Source organism: Monodelphis domestica, chromosome 1 (genome assembly GCF_027887165.1).
Source record: "Monodelphis domestica isolate mMonDom1 chromosome 1, mMonDom1.pri, whole genome shotgun sequence".
Classification (NCBI taxonomy): domain Eukaryota; kingdom Metazoa; phylum Chordata; class Mammalia; order Didelphimorphia; family Didelphidae; genus Monodelphis; species Monodelphis domestica.
In genome coordinates this window covers 99616236-99638369 of record NC_077227.1, presented here as the reverse complement: position 1 = coordinate 99638369, position 22134 = coordinate 99616236, and the positions used below count along the sequence as shown (strand labels likewise).

Here is a 22134-nt window from a genome sequence, read left to right as displayed (position 1 = left end):
TCTAATTCAGAATCTTAGCAGTAGACAGAAAGCAAACAAGAACAGTTCTAACCTTCAGAAGCCTGTGTCTTCGGGCTGAACAAAGTAGAGGCACACCACACCAGACTGGGTTGAACAAGCTCCTCTCTCCTCCAACACCAGGAAGGAAGTACAACCCGGCAGGAAGGAAGTGCTAGTCACAAGACCCAACTGCCACTCCCAGTTGCCCCTTCCCCCATCAACTGTTAGTCTAGTTTCCTTTCCACCCCATTCCCCAATTGATAAATGGTTTGAAGCATATGAATAGCAAGGTTTGAAATGAAGAAGTCAGGTGTCAGGATACATATGATTTAATGTCAAAAATCACTGATAATTATAGCAATGTTAATTAAAAGTGATTGTCCATACCTCTCATATTGGCAAAGATATTTACTATCTTTTAAAAAGAAAATGACATTTTAAAGGTTTTGGGTAGTTATTATGCATGTTTATGCATAGCTGATAAAGCTATGAATTATAACAGCTATTTTTGGAAAATAATTTGAAATGATGCTAAAAAGTCACTAACCTATGCATACCCCTTGATTTATTGATGCTACTAATAGTCCTGTGCCTTGATGAAGTCAGAAACAAAAACCAATACATAAAATATATGTACAACTCCTTATTTAATATAGGATGCCAGTCTTTCTCATCTACTCTTTTGCTTTTGTTACTCTTAAAGGCGGAGTTTTGTTTTGATGCCAAAATTTCATTTTTGCATAGAATGCTAAATTCTGATTTTATACCACAGTATGTTTTGTGTTAGAAAATGAAGGATCTATTTTCCCTTCTGGATAAACTGAAATCTAAAAGTAATCATTTAATAATAAAGATTTTATGTAAACTAAATCAGAAATTTTATTTTTCTTTAACAAAATTGAAACTTTTAGTGTTAAGAGAGTTATAATACTTCCTTTGAGGCAAAAAAACAGAAACATATCATTTTTTCCATTCTTGTTGGGGGTTTTTCCCTTTGAAGTATGTATATCTGGGTAAATGTAAAATTGTGGAAATGATCAATATTAAAGCACAGGGGCTTTGGGAAGGGAAAGATTTTAAAACCAAGCAAGACTTAGAAAGAGTCACAAAAAGTAAAATAAATAATTTTGACTACATCAAATTAAAAAGTTTTTGTACAAACAAAACCAATGTAACTAAAATCAGAAGGGAAGCAACAAATTGGGAAACAATCTTTTTTTACTATAGGCAATGGAGAAATAAACTGTGCTTAGGGAGAGACTGAAAATAGGTCATTTCCCCCATAATTTCAGTTTATCCAGAAGGGAAAATAGATCCTTCATTTTCTAACACAAAACATACTGTGGTATAAAATCAGAATTTAGCATTCTATGCAAAAATGATTCCAAGAACTGGACTAATAGTGATGCACATCAGATAGATGGTATTTGAAATTGAACTAAGAAGCAGGAAGGCTACAAAATAACTTGTTTGTCTTGCCTTTTGGTTTATTGTTTATAGATGTTTATACTGAATTTTCTGAATTCTTGTATATTTTGAACAATAATTATGGGGTATTGCTGTTATATAGCCATATAAGTGTTTTGCTGTCAGTTGAAACTTTATTCTGAGTGCAAGTGAGCTGTTCAACTTGGCAGTTCTGTCCTCTCCCAGGCACTGCCATACCTTGACTACAAAGTGAAACAAAATTATTGGTCACAGGAGATACAATGGGTAGAACAGAAAGGCTATCATAATGCTTTACTCAAGATTTTAAGGAAGTTTGGGCAGATTTCATTTTAGAAATTAGCAGAAGGGAATGTTTGGAGCAGAAATATTGAGCTTTTTACAGCTGGTGAACCCTTTTATTACTTTATTTTTTATTATTATTTGGAAAGAGTATGGTCCTGGTAATAGATTTTGTTTACTACTTAAGGACCAATTTAGCTAAATAAAGTCCTGTTAATGTATATTAACTGAGAACTAGTTGCGTTAAGTTGACCAAATTAAATGCTGATAAGAATATTGAGTAATTGGACTGAAATTACATTGCTAGGGTAGGCACGAACTTTTTTAGAAAAGGGGCATACATTAAGAGCTGTAAAGCTGTTCATGCTCATTGACCTAAGAATCCCATTGTTAGAATTAAGCCCTAAGGATGTTATTGAAAGGTTAGAAAGCTGTGTACATATTCCACATTCATGGAAGCTTTGTTCGTAATGAAAAAATAACTGTAAATAACGATTCCAGTGATTGGGAGAAATGACAGAATAGATTGAGATATCTGAATGTAATGGATTGTATTATAGTATTAGAAATTACAAATACTGGGGAAATGGCATCTACAAAATCAAGAGAAAAAAATCAAAAGAAATCTAGAGAGAACTCAAAAGTAGAGGATGTTTATATTAGCATATATATGTAATTTATATATTTAAAATTGTTAACAATATGGAGTTTGTGGTTTTGACCTTAAGTTTTAAATGCATTTATTTAAATGTTTTTTTGTTGTTGGCTAAGTATATAATTAATTTTTTTAAGTTACATGTAATTGAATAGAGATAGAATATATATATATATATATATATATATATATATATATTTCTTTTCCTGAATTTCCTGGAAGCATTTTCTGGAAACTATATTAAAGAACGAATTATACAAACACTCAATTATTTCATAATGGATAACAATGATTCAATATGCCCAAAATGGCAGGAAAAATGTACTTTGCATTTCTAGAGGTCCTGGCATGTATCTTCTATGTTCCTTTTGCTGGGTATTTGATCTTATATTCTTCAGAGATCTTAGCTGATCAGACCAGGGAGATGCAAACTTTAAGTAGTTTATAATTGCCTTCCCAGTTATGAGCTTTTTAGGCTTTGAAGCCTGGATTAAGGTTAGTCTGAATAAAAATTTCTCCTTGAACTGGAGCAGTTACTCTTTACATTTTTTTACTCCCAGGAGGCTGCTAACTTGAAAATTTCTCTTAATCAGAATCATGATAAAAATCTTTGTCTTAGGACTCATCATTTAGCTCTGTTTATCTAAAAATAGTGATTATGCTTGCCTTTTGGGGAGATTACTCCTGTTCATATATTTATAGATCTGAAGTTTAAAGGATTCTCAAAGGCTAGTTAGTCCATCCCCTGTTATTTTGCATATGAGGAAAATGAGGTTCAGTGTACAAGTGTCATGGATTTGAATCCAGCTCTGTTATTTGATGAAAAACTCCTTCATTATGGCTACTTGTTTTGTCTTTCTTCCGTTATGCTTCACTTGTCTTTAGTAGTCATAGAGTCCTTGAACACTGTGCTCTTGGCAGTTGCATTTAATCTTATGATAATAACATGTACATAAATTACTCCTTGTTGGAAGAGATTCTTTAAAGCCACATCTTGTTATCAGCTTAATGCTATTTTTCTAAAAATAATAATAAACATTTAAGGGTCTTCTATTATCTGTATCTTACATCTTCCCATATTTCTTCCTGTAATTTGATGTTGATTTTGACCTTTTTGTTAATTAGTTGTCTGATTGCACAGATATCTCTGTTTTCATATGGCTCCCACATTAGTAATTAATCTGTTATAATGCAATTGTTCTTATTTCTTAATAATAATTGCAAGCTAGATGCTTGTGATGTTCAGTGCTTTTCATTGCTCTGTTTGAAGAATATATTTATGGAGAAGGCTTGAAGCTTTGGAATAGTCTTTATTCATTCTCTTACCCTCTTTTGTGTATTAAACCGGAACTATTTTTTCCAGCCTAATTTTTTGTTGTTTCTCATGTGTGTGTACCTTTGTACTGAAGATCTTAAATGTCAAAGTTCATATTTACTTAGCTTGAAGAAAAGATTTTAAATTTAATTTCTCTACTTTTTCTCTTTCATAAGAGATATTTGTATATAATGTATAATTATCTTCATGATAAAACCTTTTTGCTTATACTCAAAAAGAGCACTGTAAAATGGAATAACCAAATGCCTTCTGGAAGGATATTTTGCACTTTACCATTGAACTAACTCTACTGACTCCTTTATTTGCCTCTCCTAGAGCTTATGAACTACTCTACCTTGTAATATTCAATTTTCTTTTTCCTTCTGGGTTCATTCATAGGCAGAATGTTAGCAATGATGTGGTTAAGTTCTTATGATGAAAATTTTTTTGGGCACTAGATAAACTTCTCATTCTTAGGTTACCAGTAATTAATATTTATAGATGGTCTAAAATATTTGTGATTCCTAGTGTGCTTTGTCTTCTTTCCTCATATTCTAACATTGATGCTGAAGAATTGGAAATCTGAAGGACATTTTAATTATTTTTGGGGGTGATTATGGTACATATTCACCATCTAATAATCCATGGACTCTGCTTTGAGTTACTGTGGGCGTTAGGCAAGTCTTATTTTGTCATTAGGACTGTACTTGACACCTTTATGGGATATTATAGTTTGTCAGAATTTATACTTAAGAATCCAGACTCATGACTGTGCAACCAAGAAACATCATAATAGGATGTTGTAGAAGAAAAATAGATAATATAAATATTTAAGCCATAGCAGATATTAGACACATGTGCTCTACTGGATACCATGAGACATGCATAATAGACCTCTCTCCCTATGGAGTTCACAATCTTATAGAGAGATTTAATAATACACAATAGCAATTAAAGAGAATGCTATTTTGTCAGTTTAGCAACTTAAAGGGAATTTAAACTTGAGCATCATATCCATTTATTCTAATCCACTGAAATTGAACCTAGAGATAGAAGAGGGAATCGGTACTCTGTTTATAGAATCATCTTAAAGTTAAAAGGGAACTTAGTTGTCATCTTTATAATTTTATCTTTAAGGGCAATGAGAGAAAGACATTTAAAGTGAAGGGCCCAAGATCATATAGCAGTTTAGTGAGAGAGCTGTACCATGATTACATATAGAAGATAATATTACTGTGTCAGGAATGCTCTGATAAAGCATAGTGTTTTGTTTTAGTTGATGACTTTAAAAAAATCATCTTCAGAGGGACATCTGGAAAAATAAAATATTAAAACATTTATTCAATTCCAATTATAGTTTAAGTTGGATTTGGATTTTTAACATTCTTAATTTTAAAAATTAACTTAGATCTTTGGTTCTCAATGTGGTCCTAGGGATCCCGAGACCTTTATAGGTGCTTATAAGTTCAAAATGACTTTTATAATAATGTTAAACCATTTGTATTTTGAATATGGTAAATCTTGGTAGTAATATCCTTTGTAAAAGTTCTTTGGGAGGTCTTTAATCTTTTTAAGTAGACTTGAGGTCCTGAAATCCTGCGACGAAAATATTTGAGAACTGCTTGTTTAGAAAATTTTTGAAATCCTATATATTTTCTTTCATTTGATCTGAATATTTTACTTAACATCTTAATCACAGCAATGGCCTTATTGGAACAACCTCTAGAAATTTTTTGTCTGACTAGACATTCATGTGATTGATTTATTAAGCAATCAATAAACAAACATTTATTAAGGGCCTACTGTGAATCAGACACTGTGCTCAAGTGCTAGGAATCCTAACAGAAAATGAATCACAACCATAAAATACTACTTTTTATCTGCAGAGACATATGGACACATAGGTAGACAAAAATTTTATACAAGATGAATAAAAGAAAATTGGGTGTGGGATGCAGACACTAGAAGTTCAGAGGATCAGAACATGTTCAGGGTAGGTTTAATTTGGTCAGAGGTTTGAAGGCATACATAGATTCTAAGAAGGTAAGGTGAGGAAGGAGTACATTCTCTCTTTTTCCCCTTTTTTCTATAATTCAGTTTTATTTTTTTTTTATTTTCAAATTCTCCCACTCCTAACCCCTCCTCTATCCATTTATAAAATCAGAAATACAAAGTCCAGTACAAATATGATGCCATGCAAAACAAATTTCTTCATTAATCATGCCCCCCCCCAAAAAAAAAACAAGAAAGAAAAAAAATATTTCAATCTGCACTCCAAGTCTATTACTTCTCTTTCCATAGGTGGGCAATACTTTTCATCATAAATCATTTTGAATTAAAGTAGGATACTCTGTTGATCAAAGTTACTAAGTCTTTCACAGCTGATTTCTTTACAGTATTGCTATTATTGTGTTAATTCCTCTCCTGGTTCTGCTTACTTTATTGTGCATCCGTTCATATAGATGTTCCTAAATATTTTCCTGAAACCATCACTTTTATAGTTTCCTATATAGCGCAATGGTATTTCCTCACATTTATGTCATACCTCACTTAGCCATTATCCAGTAGACTGCAATCCCTTCACTTTCCAAGTATATAAATGGCTGCTATCAATGTTTGTACATGTGGGTCCTTTTCATCTTAGCTTGATCCCTTTGGAGTAGAGGTCTAGTAGTGGTATGTAGTTTACTAGCTTTTGGGGTGTAGTTCCAAATTGCTTTCCAGAATGGTTAGATTTAGTTCTATTACTAATAATGCATTCTTGTGCCTATTTTCCTATGTCCTCTCCTACATTTGTCACCATAATTTTCTTTCATCTGGGTATGAGATCTCAGGGTTGCTTTAATTTAAATGTCTTTATAGTAATTTTTAATGTGACTATTTCTTCTACTGAAAACAGCAAAATTATATCTTTTGACCATATACAGTTGGAGAATACTTTTTATTTTTATAAATCTGGCTCAGTTTCCTATATGTTTTAGAAATGAGGTCTTTGTCAGAGAAACTTGTTGCAAACATTTTCCCACTTTTCTGCCTTTCTAATCATATTTATCCATATTATCTCCTGTGAGATATCTCACTTGATCATAAACTGTTTCCCTATCCACAGCTTTGATAGATAATTTCTTCAATGATTCATTGATTTCCTTATGATGTCACCCTTTACTTTTAAATCATGTACTCACTTTGAGCTTCTCTTGTGATAGGGCAGTGATGATGAACCTTTTAGAGATGCAGTGCCAGGCCCCATCCCCACTCCACCGATCAGGCCAAGTGCTGTGCTGGCCCCCCCACCAGAGACCACATGCTATGTCCCTACCCTCGCTGAGTGTGCCCCCATCCCTTACCCCACACAAGGGAGGGAAAAAGTGCTCCCACTGGATTGCTGGGCGGAGGGGTGGGTGAAGGGAGGAATGTTCTCAGCAAGTGTGGAGGTTGAGAGGAATGGCCAGAGCACTCCATTGCTCTGCCACCTGTGAGCCACCCACCTTACCCCTGTGTTTTCCCATTGGGCTGGTGGGCAGAGGGGCAGGGGATGGGAAAAAAGTCATCTGACACAATAGAGAGGAGATGGGGAATAGCTCCACCAAGTCCCCTCTGCCTTTCTGGTAACAAACTCTGAGGGTGGTGGATATGGGAGAGGACTACCACATGCCCACAGAGAGCACTCTGTGTGCCATCTTTGGCACTCATGCCAAAGGTTTGCCATCACTGCTATAGGGTATGAGAATTGGTCAATACCTAGTTTCTGTCAGATTACTTTCCACTTTTCCCAACAATTTTTGTCAAAGAGTGGAGGCTTTGCCCCAATAACTTGTTTGCGTCTATCAAACACTAGACTCCTGTGCTCATTTGCTTCTGCTCCATTGATTAACCACTCTATTTTTTATCCAGTACCAAATTGTTTTGATGATTGCATTTCTAGCACAGTTTAAGGTCTAGTGCTTCTGGACTCCATTTGCATTTTTAATTGATTTTCTTTATATTTTTGACCTTTTGTTCCTCTAGACAAATTTTTTTTTATATTTTCTAGTTCTATAAAGCAATTCTTTGATAGTTTGATTAGTGGAGTACTGAATAAATTAATTTAGGCAGTATTTTCATTTGTTTCATTGTGTTAGCTTATCCATGAACAGTTAATATTTCTCTAGGTATTTAGATCTGTCTTTATTTCTTTGAATGTTTTGTAATTATGTTCATATAATTTCTGTGTATGTCTTGGCAGATAGACTTCCAAGTATTTTAGACTATCTGTAATTATTTTAAATGGATTTATTTTTCTATCTTGTCCTGTTGCATTTCAGTATACAGAAATACTGAGGACTTGTTTAGGTTTATTTTATATTCTCAAGAGAAGCAAATTGAAAACGAATTCAATATCTTTTCCAAGGAAATCCCATGGACAGTATGGTCCACAGGGCTATGAAGAGTTGGCTATGACTGAATGACTTAATAACAACAACAATATTATATTCTGCAACTTAACTGAAGTTGTTAATTATTTTCATGTCTTTTCTAGTTAACTCTCTAGTGTACACTAAGCCTTATCTTCTAGAAGTGATAGTTTTGTTTTTGTATTGCCTATTCTGATTCTTTTATTTTCTTTTTCTTATTGCTCTAGTTGGAATTGCTAGTATAATATTAAAAAATAACATAAATCCTTACTTCACCCCTATTATTATCAGAAAATATTTTAGCTTATGCCCATTACAGATAATGCTTGCTTTTGTTTTTAGATAGTTATTACTTAACATTTTAAGAAAAACTCCAATTATTCCCATGCTTTATAGTGCTTTTGACAGAAATGGAGCTTGTATTTTGTCTAAAGGGTTTCCCATTCCTATTGAAATAATGTTTTTGTTTTTTTTGTTGCTTTTGGTCAGCCATGCTTCTTGTTTTTCTAATATTGAATCAGTCCTCCATTTCTGGCATAAACCCATCCTGGTTATGTAATATGGTGATATATTATATGTGAATCTTAAAAAACTACTCAGACTCTATTTTAGAAGATTTGATTTAGTGATTCCCTTATTGTAACAATGGAGATACTTGGTCTAACAAAAATCAGGAATGTATTTGGAACTTTTAAAATTACTCCACCCTACTCAGACAGTGCCTTAGGGGAAGATAAAGTTATAAAATCCTGATTGAACAATGAAAGTCCCTAACTCATACCTTATAGTAAAGCTAGAATATTAAGCTAGGTCCATTTTTAGATCTAATACAAAAAGGTGTTAAGTACCTATAAAGGTTAAATTAGTACCTAATAAGGTCAAGTAACTTACAAAAGGCAAGCTAAACAAAGAGGTGTGAAGTACTCAGAAGATATAATCTAACCAGAGAAGGTGTGAACTAAAGAGTGGTGAAAACTAAGAATGGGCAGTCCTGGAAAAAAGTGTCTACTGTGATTGGTAGACGTGAAAATTTAGGGGAGGTGACATAAGAGAAAATTCTCTTTAAAAGGAGGTCAGTTGAATTGAGGAAAAAAACCTGAACTCAGTTCAGGAGATTCAGTAGAGGACTGGAGCTTGCTTGGAGACGGTCTTGTGGTGAGTAATAAGACTGACTCGCTCTCCCTTAGGCTCAGGGAGTCCACTTTGGCCTAGGACTTTAACTACTGCTTGGCTCAGCCTGAACCAGAGCAGTTTAAGTTTAAATTAATTCTCTCTCTCTCTCTCTCTCTCTCTCTCTCTCTCTCTCTCTCTCTCTCTCTCTCTCTCTCTCTCTCTCTCTCTCTCTCTCTCCTTCCCTTAATTCCTTCTCTCTTTATTAATTAAAATCTCCATAATCCCCAGCTGACTTGGGTATTTTCATATTTGGGAATTTCCCATGGCGACCACTTACTTCGAATTTAAGTCAAAACACTAAAAGTATCCTTACAGTTTTGGCATTTACATATAGTAATCTCATTTTTAAATTTTTTGCCTCAATATTCATTAGGGAAATTTTATCATTAGGCTTCTTTCTCTCTTGTTATTCTCTATAGTTTAAATATCAGAATAATATTTGTTACACAGAGGGAATTTGGCAAGAACTCTTCTTTACCTATTTTTCCAAACATTTTGTGTAGTAATGGAATTGTTTTTCAAATGCTTGGCATAATATGGTCCTGACTTTTTTTGGCTTGTGAGGGAGTATATTATTTTCAATTATTAAACATTTATTTAATGCCTATGTCAGGCACTCTGATAAATTCTAAGAATACAAAGGAAAAAGTGAAATAGCACTTGCCCTTATAAAATGTCATTTGTGGGGAAAAGCAAAAAAACCCCAACAAACTCAACATTTTTTGATGGGTTATAGAAAGAAATAATGTGTAACATAGATGGAAAAGTAGGTTTTAATTAGATTCTAAATCAACTACTATTTATTGAGCTATGTGCTATGTACTGTGTTAAAAAGGTAAAAGACAATCCCTGCCTATGAGGAGCTCATTGTCTAATGTGAAATACAATGTCAATAAATATGTACTAACAAGATATAAACAGCATAAATTAGAGACTAGAATTAAGGTATTGGGAAAACTTTCTAAGAGAAGTTAATTTTTTACCTGTGACTTGAAGGAATCTAGAGGAGCCAAGAATTAGAGATGAGGAAAGAGAAGATTCCATGCATAAGAAACATCTAAGTGAAAATGCCTTGAGTTGGGAAGTAGAGTTTATTTTTGGATGGACTCCAGTGAAGACATTGTCACTTGATTGCAGAGTATATTGGTGTTGGTGTTGTGGTGGTAATGGTAGTTCAAGAAGACTAGAAAAATAAGTGGGCAGATTAAAAAAGGACTTTGATCACTAAACAGAAGATTTCACAGTTGACCATGGAGGGAACCCCTAGGATTAACTGAGTGCTGTGTGTGTGTGTGTGTGTGTGTGTGTGTGTGTGTGTGTGTGTGTGTGAGAGAGAGAGAGAGAGAGAGAGAGAGAGAGAGAGAGAGAGAGAGAGAGAGAGAGAGAGAGAGAGATCTGTACTTTAGGAAGATCATTTTGATGGCTGAGTGGATGAACTGGAATGAGCAAATTTGTGGCAAGAAGGCTGACTAGTAGACTATTGCAATAGTTCAGAAATGATGTTATGAGGGTTTGTACCACAGGCCATATGGAGGGAGAGGGAGAGGGAGAGAGAGAGAAAGAGGAAGAGGGAGTGCTTATGAGTTGTCCTTGTGGTTGTAATGGGAAAGTCTGGAAGAAGGGAGAGTATGGGGAGAAATCTAATGAGGTCAAGGTTGCACATGATGAGTTTAAGATGTCTATGGTATATTGACTTTAAGATATGGAATAGGCAATTGGATATATGAGAGTTTTAGGTCAGCAGAGCAGTTTGGGATGAATAAGTACATTTGAGAATCATCAGCATAGAGATAATGATTGAATCCATAGGAGGTGGTGTGATTACCAAGGGAAATAATATAGAGCAATGATAGAGATGGGTCAGGACAGAACTCTGGGAGATACCCATCATTAGCTGGTATGAACTGGATAAATATTCAGTAAAGGAGTCTGAAAAGGAGCAGTCAGGTAGGTAGGAGGAAAATCAAGAGAATAGTGTTACTAACTTATTAAAAAAGAGATTAGTTGATGAGACCCAAAGTTTCAGAAAGGGCAAGAAAGATGAGTACTGAGAGAAGGCTGTTAGATTTGGCAGTTAAGAGATTGTTTGTATCTTTGGAGAGAGAAATTTTGGTGGAATGATGAGATCAGAAGCTAGACTGTAGAGAATTAAGAGACTAAAGAAAGGAAGCAGAGGTAACTCTTTAAGATGACCTTAAAATAAATTATTCAAAAGAATAACTTACTCAATAATTTGTTCTTCAAATTTGTTATTTTCCTAAAATGTTTACAATAAATTATTGTCATAATCCTTAACCTTTTATAATTTACAATGTGGTAATACTTTTTACTCTAAATCAATGAATGGTCTTGGTCATATATTTCACATCTGAATCTTATTTATCTCCTCTGTGAAACAAAGAAAAATCATGATTCATAAGGTCACCTTCAACTCTGAAGTTATTTGATTCTGTGTAAATAATATTGTAAACTCTTACTAGTAGATACTTTATAATTAATTCTGTCTTACTGATGCCAACCTTACATATGAATGTGTGTGTATGTCTATATGGACACATCTATGGTCACATACAATTTTCAGGAGATCCTGATAGAATAAAAAATTCTTCTTAATACCTATCATAAAATGAATAATATAATTCATTAAAATATAGTCTCATACCACTAATTAAACTTTTTCAGTATTTTTGTATAATCTTTTAAGCTTTGTCTTAATAAAATTTTTCTTTTGGAATTAATAATAAAACAAGTTATAATGGTGTTATTAATATAAATAACTTTTTTGGTGATTTTCATATATGCTCTGTATTATTTAATGACTTTTTATTTGGGTTATTTTACTTTTTACTATTAGTCATTCATTTGGAATTTATAACTACACAAAAATCATTGTGATTATTTTTCTTCAAATATTCCAGAAGTGTTTGGGGGCAGAGGATGGTGGAGGAAAAAGATGGGGAAGAGAAACTAGCAGACTGCTCTTATCACATAAGCTTTGGATAGGGCAATGGCATCCCACAGTCCTGTGACACTATACAAAAGTGGTCAGCATACCATATGCCATAGGCCAAAATCTGATCCACAATTTTTGTACTGCCCAGGATCTAAGAATGTTTTTTATATTTTTAAATCTGGTTGTGCCATAGTTTTCAGATCCCTGACACTATCATTCTGATCTCTTTTGTCTTTAGCAGAGGCTTTGAAATATTTGATTATTGAAAAAAGTTGGTTATACATTTTCTATTGCTTTAATAAATATAAATTTCATCAGAATTCTTTCTGAGTTTGTTCTTGATAAAAGTGTTAGGCTCCAAATATACCTAGTCTATATAGTGGCTAGGTGTTAGTTGAATTAGTTATTCTAGCTAACATATGATCTATTTTTGGTTGAATAATTCAAAGGTTTCTTTTTCTTTCCCAAACTCTTGAAAACCAGACTTGACACAAAAAGATACAGTGTTTTAGGTTTGGGGTTAGAATAAAATGAGATACTCAGAGACCATTTGACAAACAAAAGGAAGTTTATTGAGACTTAATATAAAAAATATTCAGCAAGGTTAAGGTACTATATCATGTAGACACTACCCAATTATTCCCACCCCTAAATGCATCTGGTTAAAAGGGTATTTTGATACACAGGCAGTACAATATCTATCACATATAAAGGCCATGACCTTTTTATGCCATTGACACGTGAGAAACCTAGATAGTTTGAGCATTTTACTCTGATACTCTTTAAATCTTGGGGATAATTTCCCATTCTTTTAGGTAAAAACTGTTCCCTCTTATGTATCAGGGATTTAGGAGAAACTAATTCGGCTTACATAGGCAGAGCTTTAGGGAATTTTGCTACTACCAGAGACACATTTCCATTTATGCTGCTGCTGTATGAGAGAATGGCCTCAGTTGATTGCTGAAAAGTCAATAGAAGAATTTGAGTTAAAAAGAACATTACATGCTGAGTATGGAACTCATTTCTTTGGTAGTTCTGTAACTATTAAGACTCTTATTCCTCCATCGCCAAGACATTAAGTTTCATCTAAGGTTTTACACACTTTAAGCAATGGGCATGTTTAGCAAGGAGTTGTAGAAATTTTTTTTAAAAATCTTTATTTCACTTGAAAACATAGATGAAAATTCATATGCTGTTGTTTTAGTGTGGAAGTACCTTGGTGTTCAAAAAAAATTCTAAACCAAAATATTTATTGAAAGTTGAACTATTTTCCCTTAGGACTTAAGATGACAGTAAAAACAGGGTGTTGCCATAAACATATTCCAAAATATCTGGTTCAATGCAAAGATTCATTCTAAAAGATAAAGGTAGAGATGCACAAAATGTGTTCCAAAGAAAATAATATTAATATTCATTAAGTTTGCTTCTATTTACAGTCTTTATACTTATTTTTGCCCTTACCAATCCCTCTTTCTGTACCCCTCATCCCATCTCCTCCCACCATTTCCAACCGATGGTCCTTCCAATAATTCCCATTTACTTAATATTTAATTTCTTTTTAGTTTTTGGATCCCTTCCCTACTGCTTACATATTCAAATCACTTTCATTCTGAAAAAATCTCTCATTAGATCTGCCTATCCCATTAAACTGTTATCCTATATATTTTTCACAACAAAACTTCAAGAAAAAACTAACTCTATACACATACATCTGCTCATATTCTTTTTTTAAAAATATCTTTGTATGTTGGCTTTCAGCCTGATGATTCAACTGAAATTGATTTCTCTAAAATTACTAATTATTTCCTCATTGACAAATGAAATGGTCTTTTCTCAGTCCTCATTCTCAACTGCTTCCTATGATCATCCCTCTAGATACCCTTTCCTCTCTGGGCTTTCACAACCATCTCCCTTTTGGTTCTTTTTTCAACTGTGAGTATTTCTCAGTTTCTTTGCTCATTTATCATCTGTATCATAGCCCTTAATTTAGACTTTCCCCATGCTTTTCTCCTGGACTCATTCCTGTTCTCTACTTTGTCACTTGTTTAGCCATGATCTCCTCTGTGTTTAGTTATGCAGATGATTCCAAATATCTACCTAGTCTAACCTCACTGCCTCAGACTCCAGGAATACATCTTCAACATGTGGTATATTTCAGACTGCATCTCCTGTAGGCATCTTGAATTCAAGCTATCCAAAACCACATTCATTATCTTTCTCACATTATCTTCCAAACTTATGTATGTGGCTTGAGGTCACAGTTATCCTTCTGCTCCTCATGGCTCACCACTTAGGTTTATAATCCTAGATTTCCTCATCCCTATTTACCTCATATATTTATTCAGTCGGTGCTTAATAAATGCACATTGATTATGCCTTAGGAAGAGTAGGCTAGTATCTGTGATGGGGTATGTTTTGGAAGGGAGAAGAATAGAAATAAGATTGTTATAACAGTCCAGGAAAGAGGTGATTAAGGTCCAAACTAAGGTAGTGGCCATGTGAATGGTGAAGAGGGAATGGAAATTAGTGATACTATAGAATAGATCCTGTAGGCTGTTGGATATTGATTAAACAGGGGAAAAGATGCAGTAGAGGGAAAAATCTATAATGAATTTAGGAACTGGATTATTGAAGAATGTGGTGTCCTTGGCAGAAAAGGGAACATTTGAAGGAAGGGCTGGCCCTGTAAGGTTTTATGGCAATCACATGAAAATTAAAACAAAAAGGTTTCAAACTTTTAGTTTAATTAGATTTAATAATTTCTTACTATGTCCTGAGCATAAATCTTGTTCATATTATTATGATTTTGATACTTTCAAGATCTGTGATTTATTTGTTTTGTTTACTCCCATTGCCTAAATACATTGTAGACTCTCTAGGTTTTAGTAAATGGACTTGGTGGGGCTATTATAGGTGAAAACAAAATCCAGTTATTCAGTGACCGCCTTTCGGGTGATGAGCCTCTCTCAGTTTGACTAAGCAGATTTCAAGGTGAAAGACACAGGCATAGTTCATTGTAGGTCCAGAGATCTGGAGGTTTTCCAGCTTTTTAGGACTTGTAGAACTTATGATTTACTAATATTGCCTTCCAGATCCCAGAACCACCTCCATATCATGCTAAGACATTGGATTTGGACTTTAGTGGACATTATAAATGTTAAAAATAGAATTAATCACCCTGTTCCACATGATATTTAAATAAGAAAACCATTATCTATTTTCCTTATCTCCTTTAATCTGATTTTTGGCTCACCTTAGTTCCTATTATGATTTGACTGGGAATTTTGGGGATTGGGATTGGTAGTATTTTTTAATGTATTTTTATTTCCAATAAATTTATATACTTGAATAAATTCCAAGTTTTCATATAATACATGTTTTTACAAATCTAAAAAAACGTTAAAATATATGGTCTATAACTAAACAACAATTTACAATTACAAATGTATTTTAGTATGCTATTCCAAAGAGAATGCAAAGCAGCAGCTGCAATGGATTAAATTTTATGTGTTCTTGAATACTTAAGTCATAAATGTAGGTCTAGAATGGGTTGTAATAGCAATTAGCTGTTTATCTCTGTAGTATTAGAAATAAAAATTCATAATAGCTTAATGTAGTAATGGGTTCAGTTGTCAAACCTATTTTTGCTGAGATATTTTTGCCATGTTAATACTATTTGGGGTTTGTGGGCTCTGTTGTAGGTGCTATACTTGGAGTTAAAATTTATTTCATGCGTTTTCAAAAAGATCTGAATAAGTTGTTGAGAGGAAGAATTTTTTTCTATTAGCTAATGAAATTGTTCCTATATGAAGTAACTGGAAAATGTTTATTATTCTCATGTAAAACTTTAATGGAGTGTGATTTGCTTAATTTACAGTACTCTAGAAATAACAAGGCTTCTGGACACTGAAAAGAGTTTTATTTATAACTAAGTACATATTTTCCCTTTGTTACTTGTGGCCTGATAATATTTAAATTTTATAACACATCTTGAAAAATTCTAATAGATCCTCAGTCTTTGTTATGCCACCTATCAACCGGTAATCATAGAATATATATAAAATTTCTAATCTGAAAGGAAACTTAAGATGAATTTGGGCCCTCTTACCTCAGGAGGAGGAAACAGGCTCTAAGAAGTGAAATACAATTTAATTCAGTAGATATTTGCAAAGTGTCTGCCCAGTGTCAGGAACAAAAAGAAATGAAAACAGTCCCCTTCCTCAAGAACCCTTAATTTTCTTAGGGTGGGCAGGGCAGCAGATATATAGATGAATTACAGATTATATAAATAGCAAACGTGAAGTAATTCAAGGGATGAGTAATCATTGACAACCAGGAGCTCAGCAAAAGTGCCATATAGGAACAAGTTGCTCAAGAGGATGCACTCCTAAATTAGGAGCAATCATATAAAGCTATAGTGATACAAAGTAGAAAAGAGATTAGGAAAAGAAAGATAGGTAAACTTGATAATTAACAGGATACATCTGTTAGAGGATGAAAATTATGTATATAGAAATCTGTTTTAAGATGTACAGATGAATTAATAATACACCCTTCAAAATATAGTATGAACAGAAATGGAAGTTGACAGTTTGACTCATCAAAACAAGTAATGGCTTATTGCCATTTTTTAAAAAGTAATTTCATTCTTCTTTCTGCATGAAAAATTACAGAGGTATCAGGTCTCTTCGAAGTCATATTCAAAATGTTTTGTTTTATCCTAGTTTGAATACACATGGTATTATTGACCTAATAGAAAAATCAGGCATGGTGGTGTCTAGTGATGATATCATTTCTAACTTTCCAAGAGTAAAAGAAGTATGGGAGAAGGATATGTAAACTGCTGTAAGATTTTAAATAAGATGTGGTTTCACTATGTAAGAATCTACTTGTTAACAATAATAATACTTTTTTATTTTTATAAAAATTGAATTTCAAAGCTCTCTTATTATGCCTGAAATATTGGTTTTGGAGATTCTTTTGTTCCTGAAGTCTGAAAATTGATTTTTAAAAAAAGTCTTAATGTTTACCACATTTTGTATAAGATACATGTGATTAAGATTTGAAAGAAAAATTTTTAAAAATCATGTTTAACTCAGCTCAAAACCTCACATTTGGGCATTTCAAAAACATTCACAAATTTGTCTGTTTTTGCAAAACATACACATCCTTGATAAATAATTCTTTCTATTCATTTATTTCCTCATTCTATAGATATAGTTCATGTTTTAATATCCTGCGTATTTTAATTGGCTTCACTAGGTGATTCAGTGACTAGCATGCTGAGCATGGAGTAAAGAATATCTGAATTCAAACGTGACCTCAGACATTTATTAGTTGGACAAGTCACTGAACCCTGCTTGCTTCAGTTTCCTCATCTGTAAAATGAGCTGGAGAAGTTAATAGCAAATTACTCTAGTATCTTTGTCAAGAAAACCCCAAATTATGTCATGAAGATTCAGACATGACTGAAATGACTAAACAACAACAAGAAAACAAAAAAATTTTTTCATGTTTTTTATTATTGGTTACTCTCATAATATTTTGTCAACACATAATACAAATTTTTCATCTATGTTTTCAGAAAAATAACCTTTTCTATGTAGCTTTTCTATTTGTATATATTATTATTTTCTTAATTCTCAGAATATTACTAAATGAGCAATTTGTTGTAATACCCATGTTCAGGAAATGCATTTTCTTCTAAGCACAGAATATAATAATAACATTAAAATAAGCCTAATTAATAATTCAGACTTTCCATAATGTATGAAAGGAAGTAGATCACAAGAGAAACAATGTATATTCAATTTAACATTGAACATTTTCATCATTTAGTCATCCCCACATCTCACAGGAAATGAATCTTTATTATACAGAGTATTGATCAGTAATTGAAAGCTCATCAATAATTACAAAAATTCTTGTACAGCACTTTTCAGTAGTTACCGAGGAAGCAAGAAGAGATAAGAACAAAGGATATTTGAAATGCTTTCCGTCTTTACACCTCATATACTCTTCATTCCTTACTCTGTTGAAAAGACTTGCCAAATTGAAAAATAATGTCAGCAAGTGTGGAATTATTGGGTCTGTAGCCTACATATGTTTCTTATCTTAAAGCTAGCTTTTTAATAATGTTTTTGTTGGTTTCCTTCTAAGGTAACTCTTGCCTTTGAAAAAGATAATTTTATATGTGAAAATAATTATCAACTTTTAAAAGATAAGAGAAAATATATAAAATTTAAATATATAAAAACATTTTTCATAATCCTTTATTTAAAATTTGGACATATATATTTCAGCTCCAAATTGTTTCCTTTTCTTCCCCCAAACACTGTGAGAAGGCAAGGAATAATTGTTACACATATGAAGTTATATTAACACATTTCCATATTAGCCATGGTACAAAAATAGCAACAAAATAAAGAAAAAATATGCCTCAATATGCATTTACAGTCTATTAGTTCTCTCACTGGTTGCAATAGCATTTTTCATTGTGATTTCTATGAAATTGTTGTGGATCATTGTATTAATTGGAGCAGTTAGGTTTTTCACTGTTAATTGTTAAAATATGGCTATTATTATGTTCAGTATTACCGTTCTGATTACTTCCCTTTGCAGTAGTTCATATAAGTCTTCTGAAGTTTTTCTAAAACCATCCCCTTCATCATTTTGTTTAAATCTCAGTAGTATTCTATCACAATCATATACCATAATTTATTCAGCAATTCCCAAGATGATGGACATCCCTTCAATTCTCAATTCTTTACTACCACAAAAAGCTGTGTTTGTACATTATATGACCTTTTGCTTTTCCTTTGATTTCTTTGGAATATAAAGCTTATAGAAGTATTGCTGAATAAAAGGATATGGACAATTTTATAGACTTTTGTGCTTCGACCCAAATTGTTCAATAAAATGATTGGGCTACTTTTTATAATCTTTCAGTTTAGTTAAAAGAAATTTTTGAGAGAGGGATGTGATAAGTTTTACTCATAGATTAAACTGATTTTTTTTATTAGTCAGATTGAGGTACATAACTGTTGCTTTCCTAAATAAGCCCATGTAAATTTAAATTTGACATTTGTATTGTAATTTTCCTACTGTAGTTGAACATTAGTTCTTTTGTTAATATTAGTAGTACTTTTCTTTCATATGTCAAAAGCAAAACGTTGCTTGTGAAGATTAGAGTCACAAAGCCAAAAGGCTGAAAAGGCATAATATCAGGCTGGACCACTAAGTTTTTTTATATGTCATAATCATTCATTTTAAAAGATCCTTGAAGGATATTTTATAAGTTTCTTAGCTACCTTGGGCTAATATAAGAAGTTCTTTCCTGTGTCTTACCAATATTTTTCACTTTATCTCCATTTTTCTCCTCTCCCTTAAAGTTGTTGTGGATAACATTCATTTCTACTTCTCATTTAAAATCTTTATGCTATTGTTTACATTCATTTCTTTTACCCATTCTTAATATGAATAACTAATCCTTCCATATTAAAGATTAGTAAGTGACCCTTCAACTTTGTCATCTCTAGGAAAAATAATCTCAGGCCACTTGTTTTTTCCACAGAGTCCTTTCCAAAACATAATAGATATTACAGAAAAATTATGCCCTAAAGTTAATATGGAAAGGTAATACAGTGTCAACACTGTAGGGTGGAATATATAATGTCCCAGAGTCAGAAAAAAACCATAACTTTTAGCTTTGATTCTTACTAAATATGTGGCAATAGACAAGTCTCAACTTTTATGTCGCTGTTTTATTGGCTTTTAAATGGGGCAATAATGTGTGCACTACTTACCTCACAATACTTTTATAAGAAATTGAAAAGCATCATGTAAATTTGAGTTATTTTTATTTAGCATTATTACAGCAATAAGGAAGTATTTATAATTGAATATAGAGTCAAATAGGATGATCCTTAAATTTAAAATTTTTTCCCAATAGTATGAAATTTAGAATTCCAAAATAATAGAATCACAGATTTACAAGAGACTTCAGAACTCATCTAATCCAAGCCATATTTGAATAGGAATCCCTTCTTCAATGGCCCTTACAATTCATTATCCATACAGTTTGGGCTTTAATAATTCTAGTTATAATAAACTCACTGAATCCTGAGGGTCCTCCCAATGGATAATTTTATAAACTTTTATGTTTCTCTTGGTCAAACACTCTAATATGAGGACTTTGAATTTTGATTAAATTCTAGGTCTGCGGGGGGGCATATGTAGTGTTTGTTTTACTACTATTATGTCCATTTAAGTAAGGAAATTAATAATTCACTAAAATAAGCATATTTTGAGTTAGTTCTTTTTGACAGCTATATAATAATGCTCTCTTTGAAGGTGACATCAATCCTAAAATGTAGCTTGTGTTGATTTTCTTAAATGCTAATTCTGCCCATAGACATATTTTTAAATTATCTAAATATATATAACATTACACTCTACTGAAAATATCACAAATAATTGCTGATTTTTAAAAATCTATAAACTTAATATATTGTACTTAAACCCCAAGTATTAGTCACAGTTCTATTTTTGAGGATATACATAGTAGCTAACATACATTTCTCAGACCTATTTGACTTCTCACAGAATTTTCATAGTGGACACATGGTTTATTACTTGCCTCTTAGTCTAAATTCTCTACATCTGAAATCAGCTATTTTTCTTTCCTAAGTATGAAGAGCTACTATCAATCTCTCTGATTGATATGAAAATTTGTGTTTGTGTTATGAAGAGGATTTAATGCTTTCATCTTAATGTAACTTTTCCAAAACAAATTTCCTATAAACATTACATATATAATTAAAATTTTTATATTTGTCTAAAATTTTTCTTTTTTTTATTGTTAAGAATTTCCCCAATATGTTTATAGATACAAAACACTTATCATATAAAAATTGAATTCCCTTTTAAATATATCATTTATATGTGAAATAGATTGACTTTTATCCTATTCAATTATTCACTTCTTAGTATTTTAATTGTAAAAAGATAATTCAGAGAAAAAAGTCATAAATATTCAGTAGTTGAGATAAATTAGTCATTTCACAACTCATTGCTTCATCTTTGTAAATTAGTGTAATTTTAAATTTGATTTTGTTTTCTCATTAAATATTTTGTAGCATAGCTTTGCCATTTATTCAGGAACATGTGGTTTTTGTTTGTTTTTTTTTAGCTTGTGATGAATGGAAAATTTTACCCAAACCCAATCTTCATAGAGATGTCAACAGATTCGGGCACTCAGCAGTCGTCGTTAATGGGTAAATGAGCATATTTACAAATTTTTGAAGTACAAATGATTATCTGCACATATTCAGTGTGATGCCTTTCAAGCGATTTCTGATAATATAAACACAAACATTTTGAAATAATGTGTAAATGGAACATATCTGTGTTAGTTTAAGCATGTTAGGGAGAGTGGGATACATGTCTTAAGAAGTAGGAATTCAATAGGAGATAAGTAGAAGATGGTATAGGTGGGTTTTACCTACTTCATAATTATGGCTAGAGTAAATTCTGATGAATATTTTGCCCCAAGGAAAAAGATCTGGAGTGATTTCTCTAAAAGATGGATTTTAAGAAACAGACGTCTTTTGACACAATCTGACCTAAAGCTTTGATTTTTAGTCAAGAGATTTGCTTTATAGTCCTAGCCCTGTTTCTGATTGGTTAGGTCATCATGGGAAATTAACTTAATTCCATGGCCCATAGTTTCTTCATTTGTAAAATAAACTACATGATGTAGAAGAGTCTTCAAGGCATAATATTTTATCACTTTCTAAAATTCTGACTTCTTTGAAATGAGCATATTTGTTTTTTAATATAGCCAGCTATTTAGGTGCATAAAATTATATTTAATAATAACATTGATTTTTGGAAATTCAATTCAACAAATATGTAA

General features: G+C 32.4%; 1 protein-coding gene across 3 annotated transcripts in view; it reads left to right on the top strand.

Moving 5' to 3' along the window:
* Positions 1-22134, top strand: part of ATRNL1 (attractin like 1) — a 1148868-nt gene that overhangs the window by 149571 nt on the left and 977163 nt on the right. For all 3 annotated transcript variants that reach the window (XM_001377496.5, XM_007478946.3, XM_056803697.1), the window contains exon 11: positions 21409-21493. In XM_001377496.5, coding sequence (XP_001377533.4) covers positions 21409-21493 — 85 coding nt within the window. The remainder of the gene's footprint in view (positions 1-21408; positions 21494-22134) is intronic.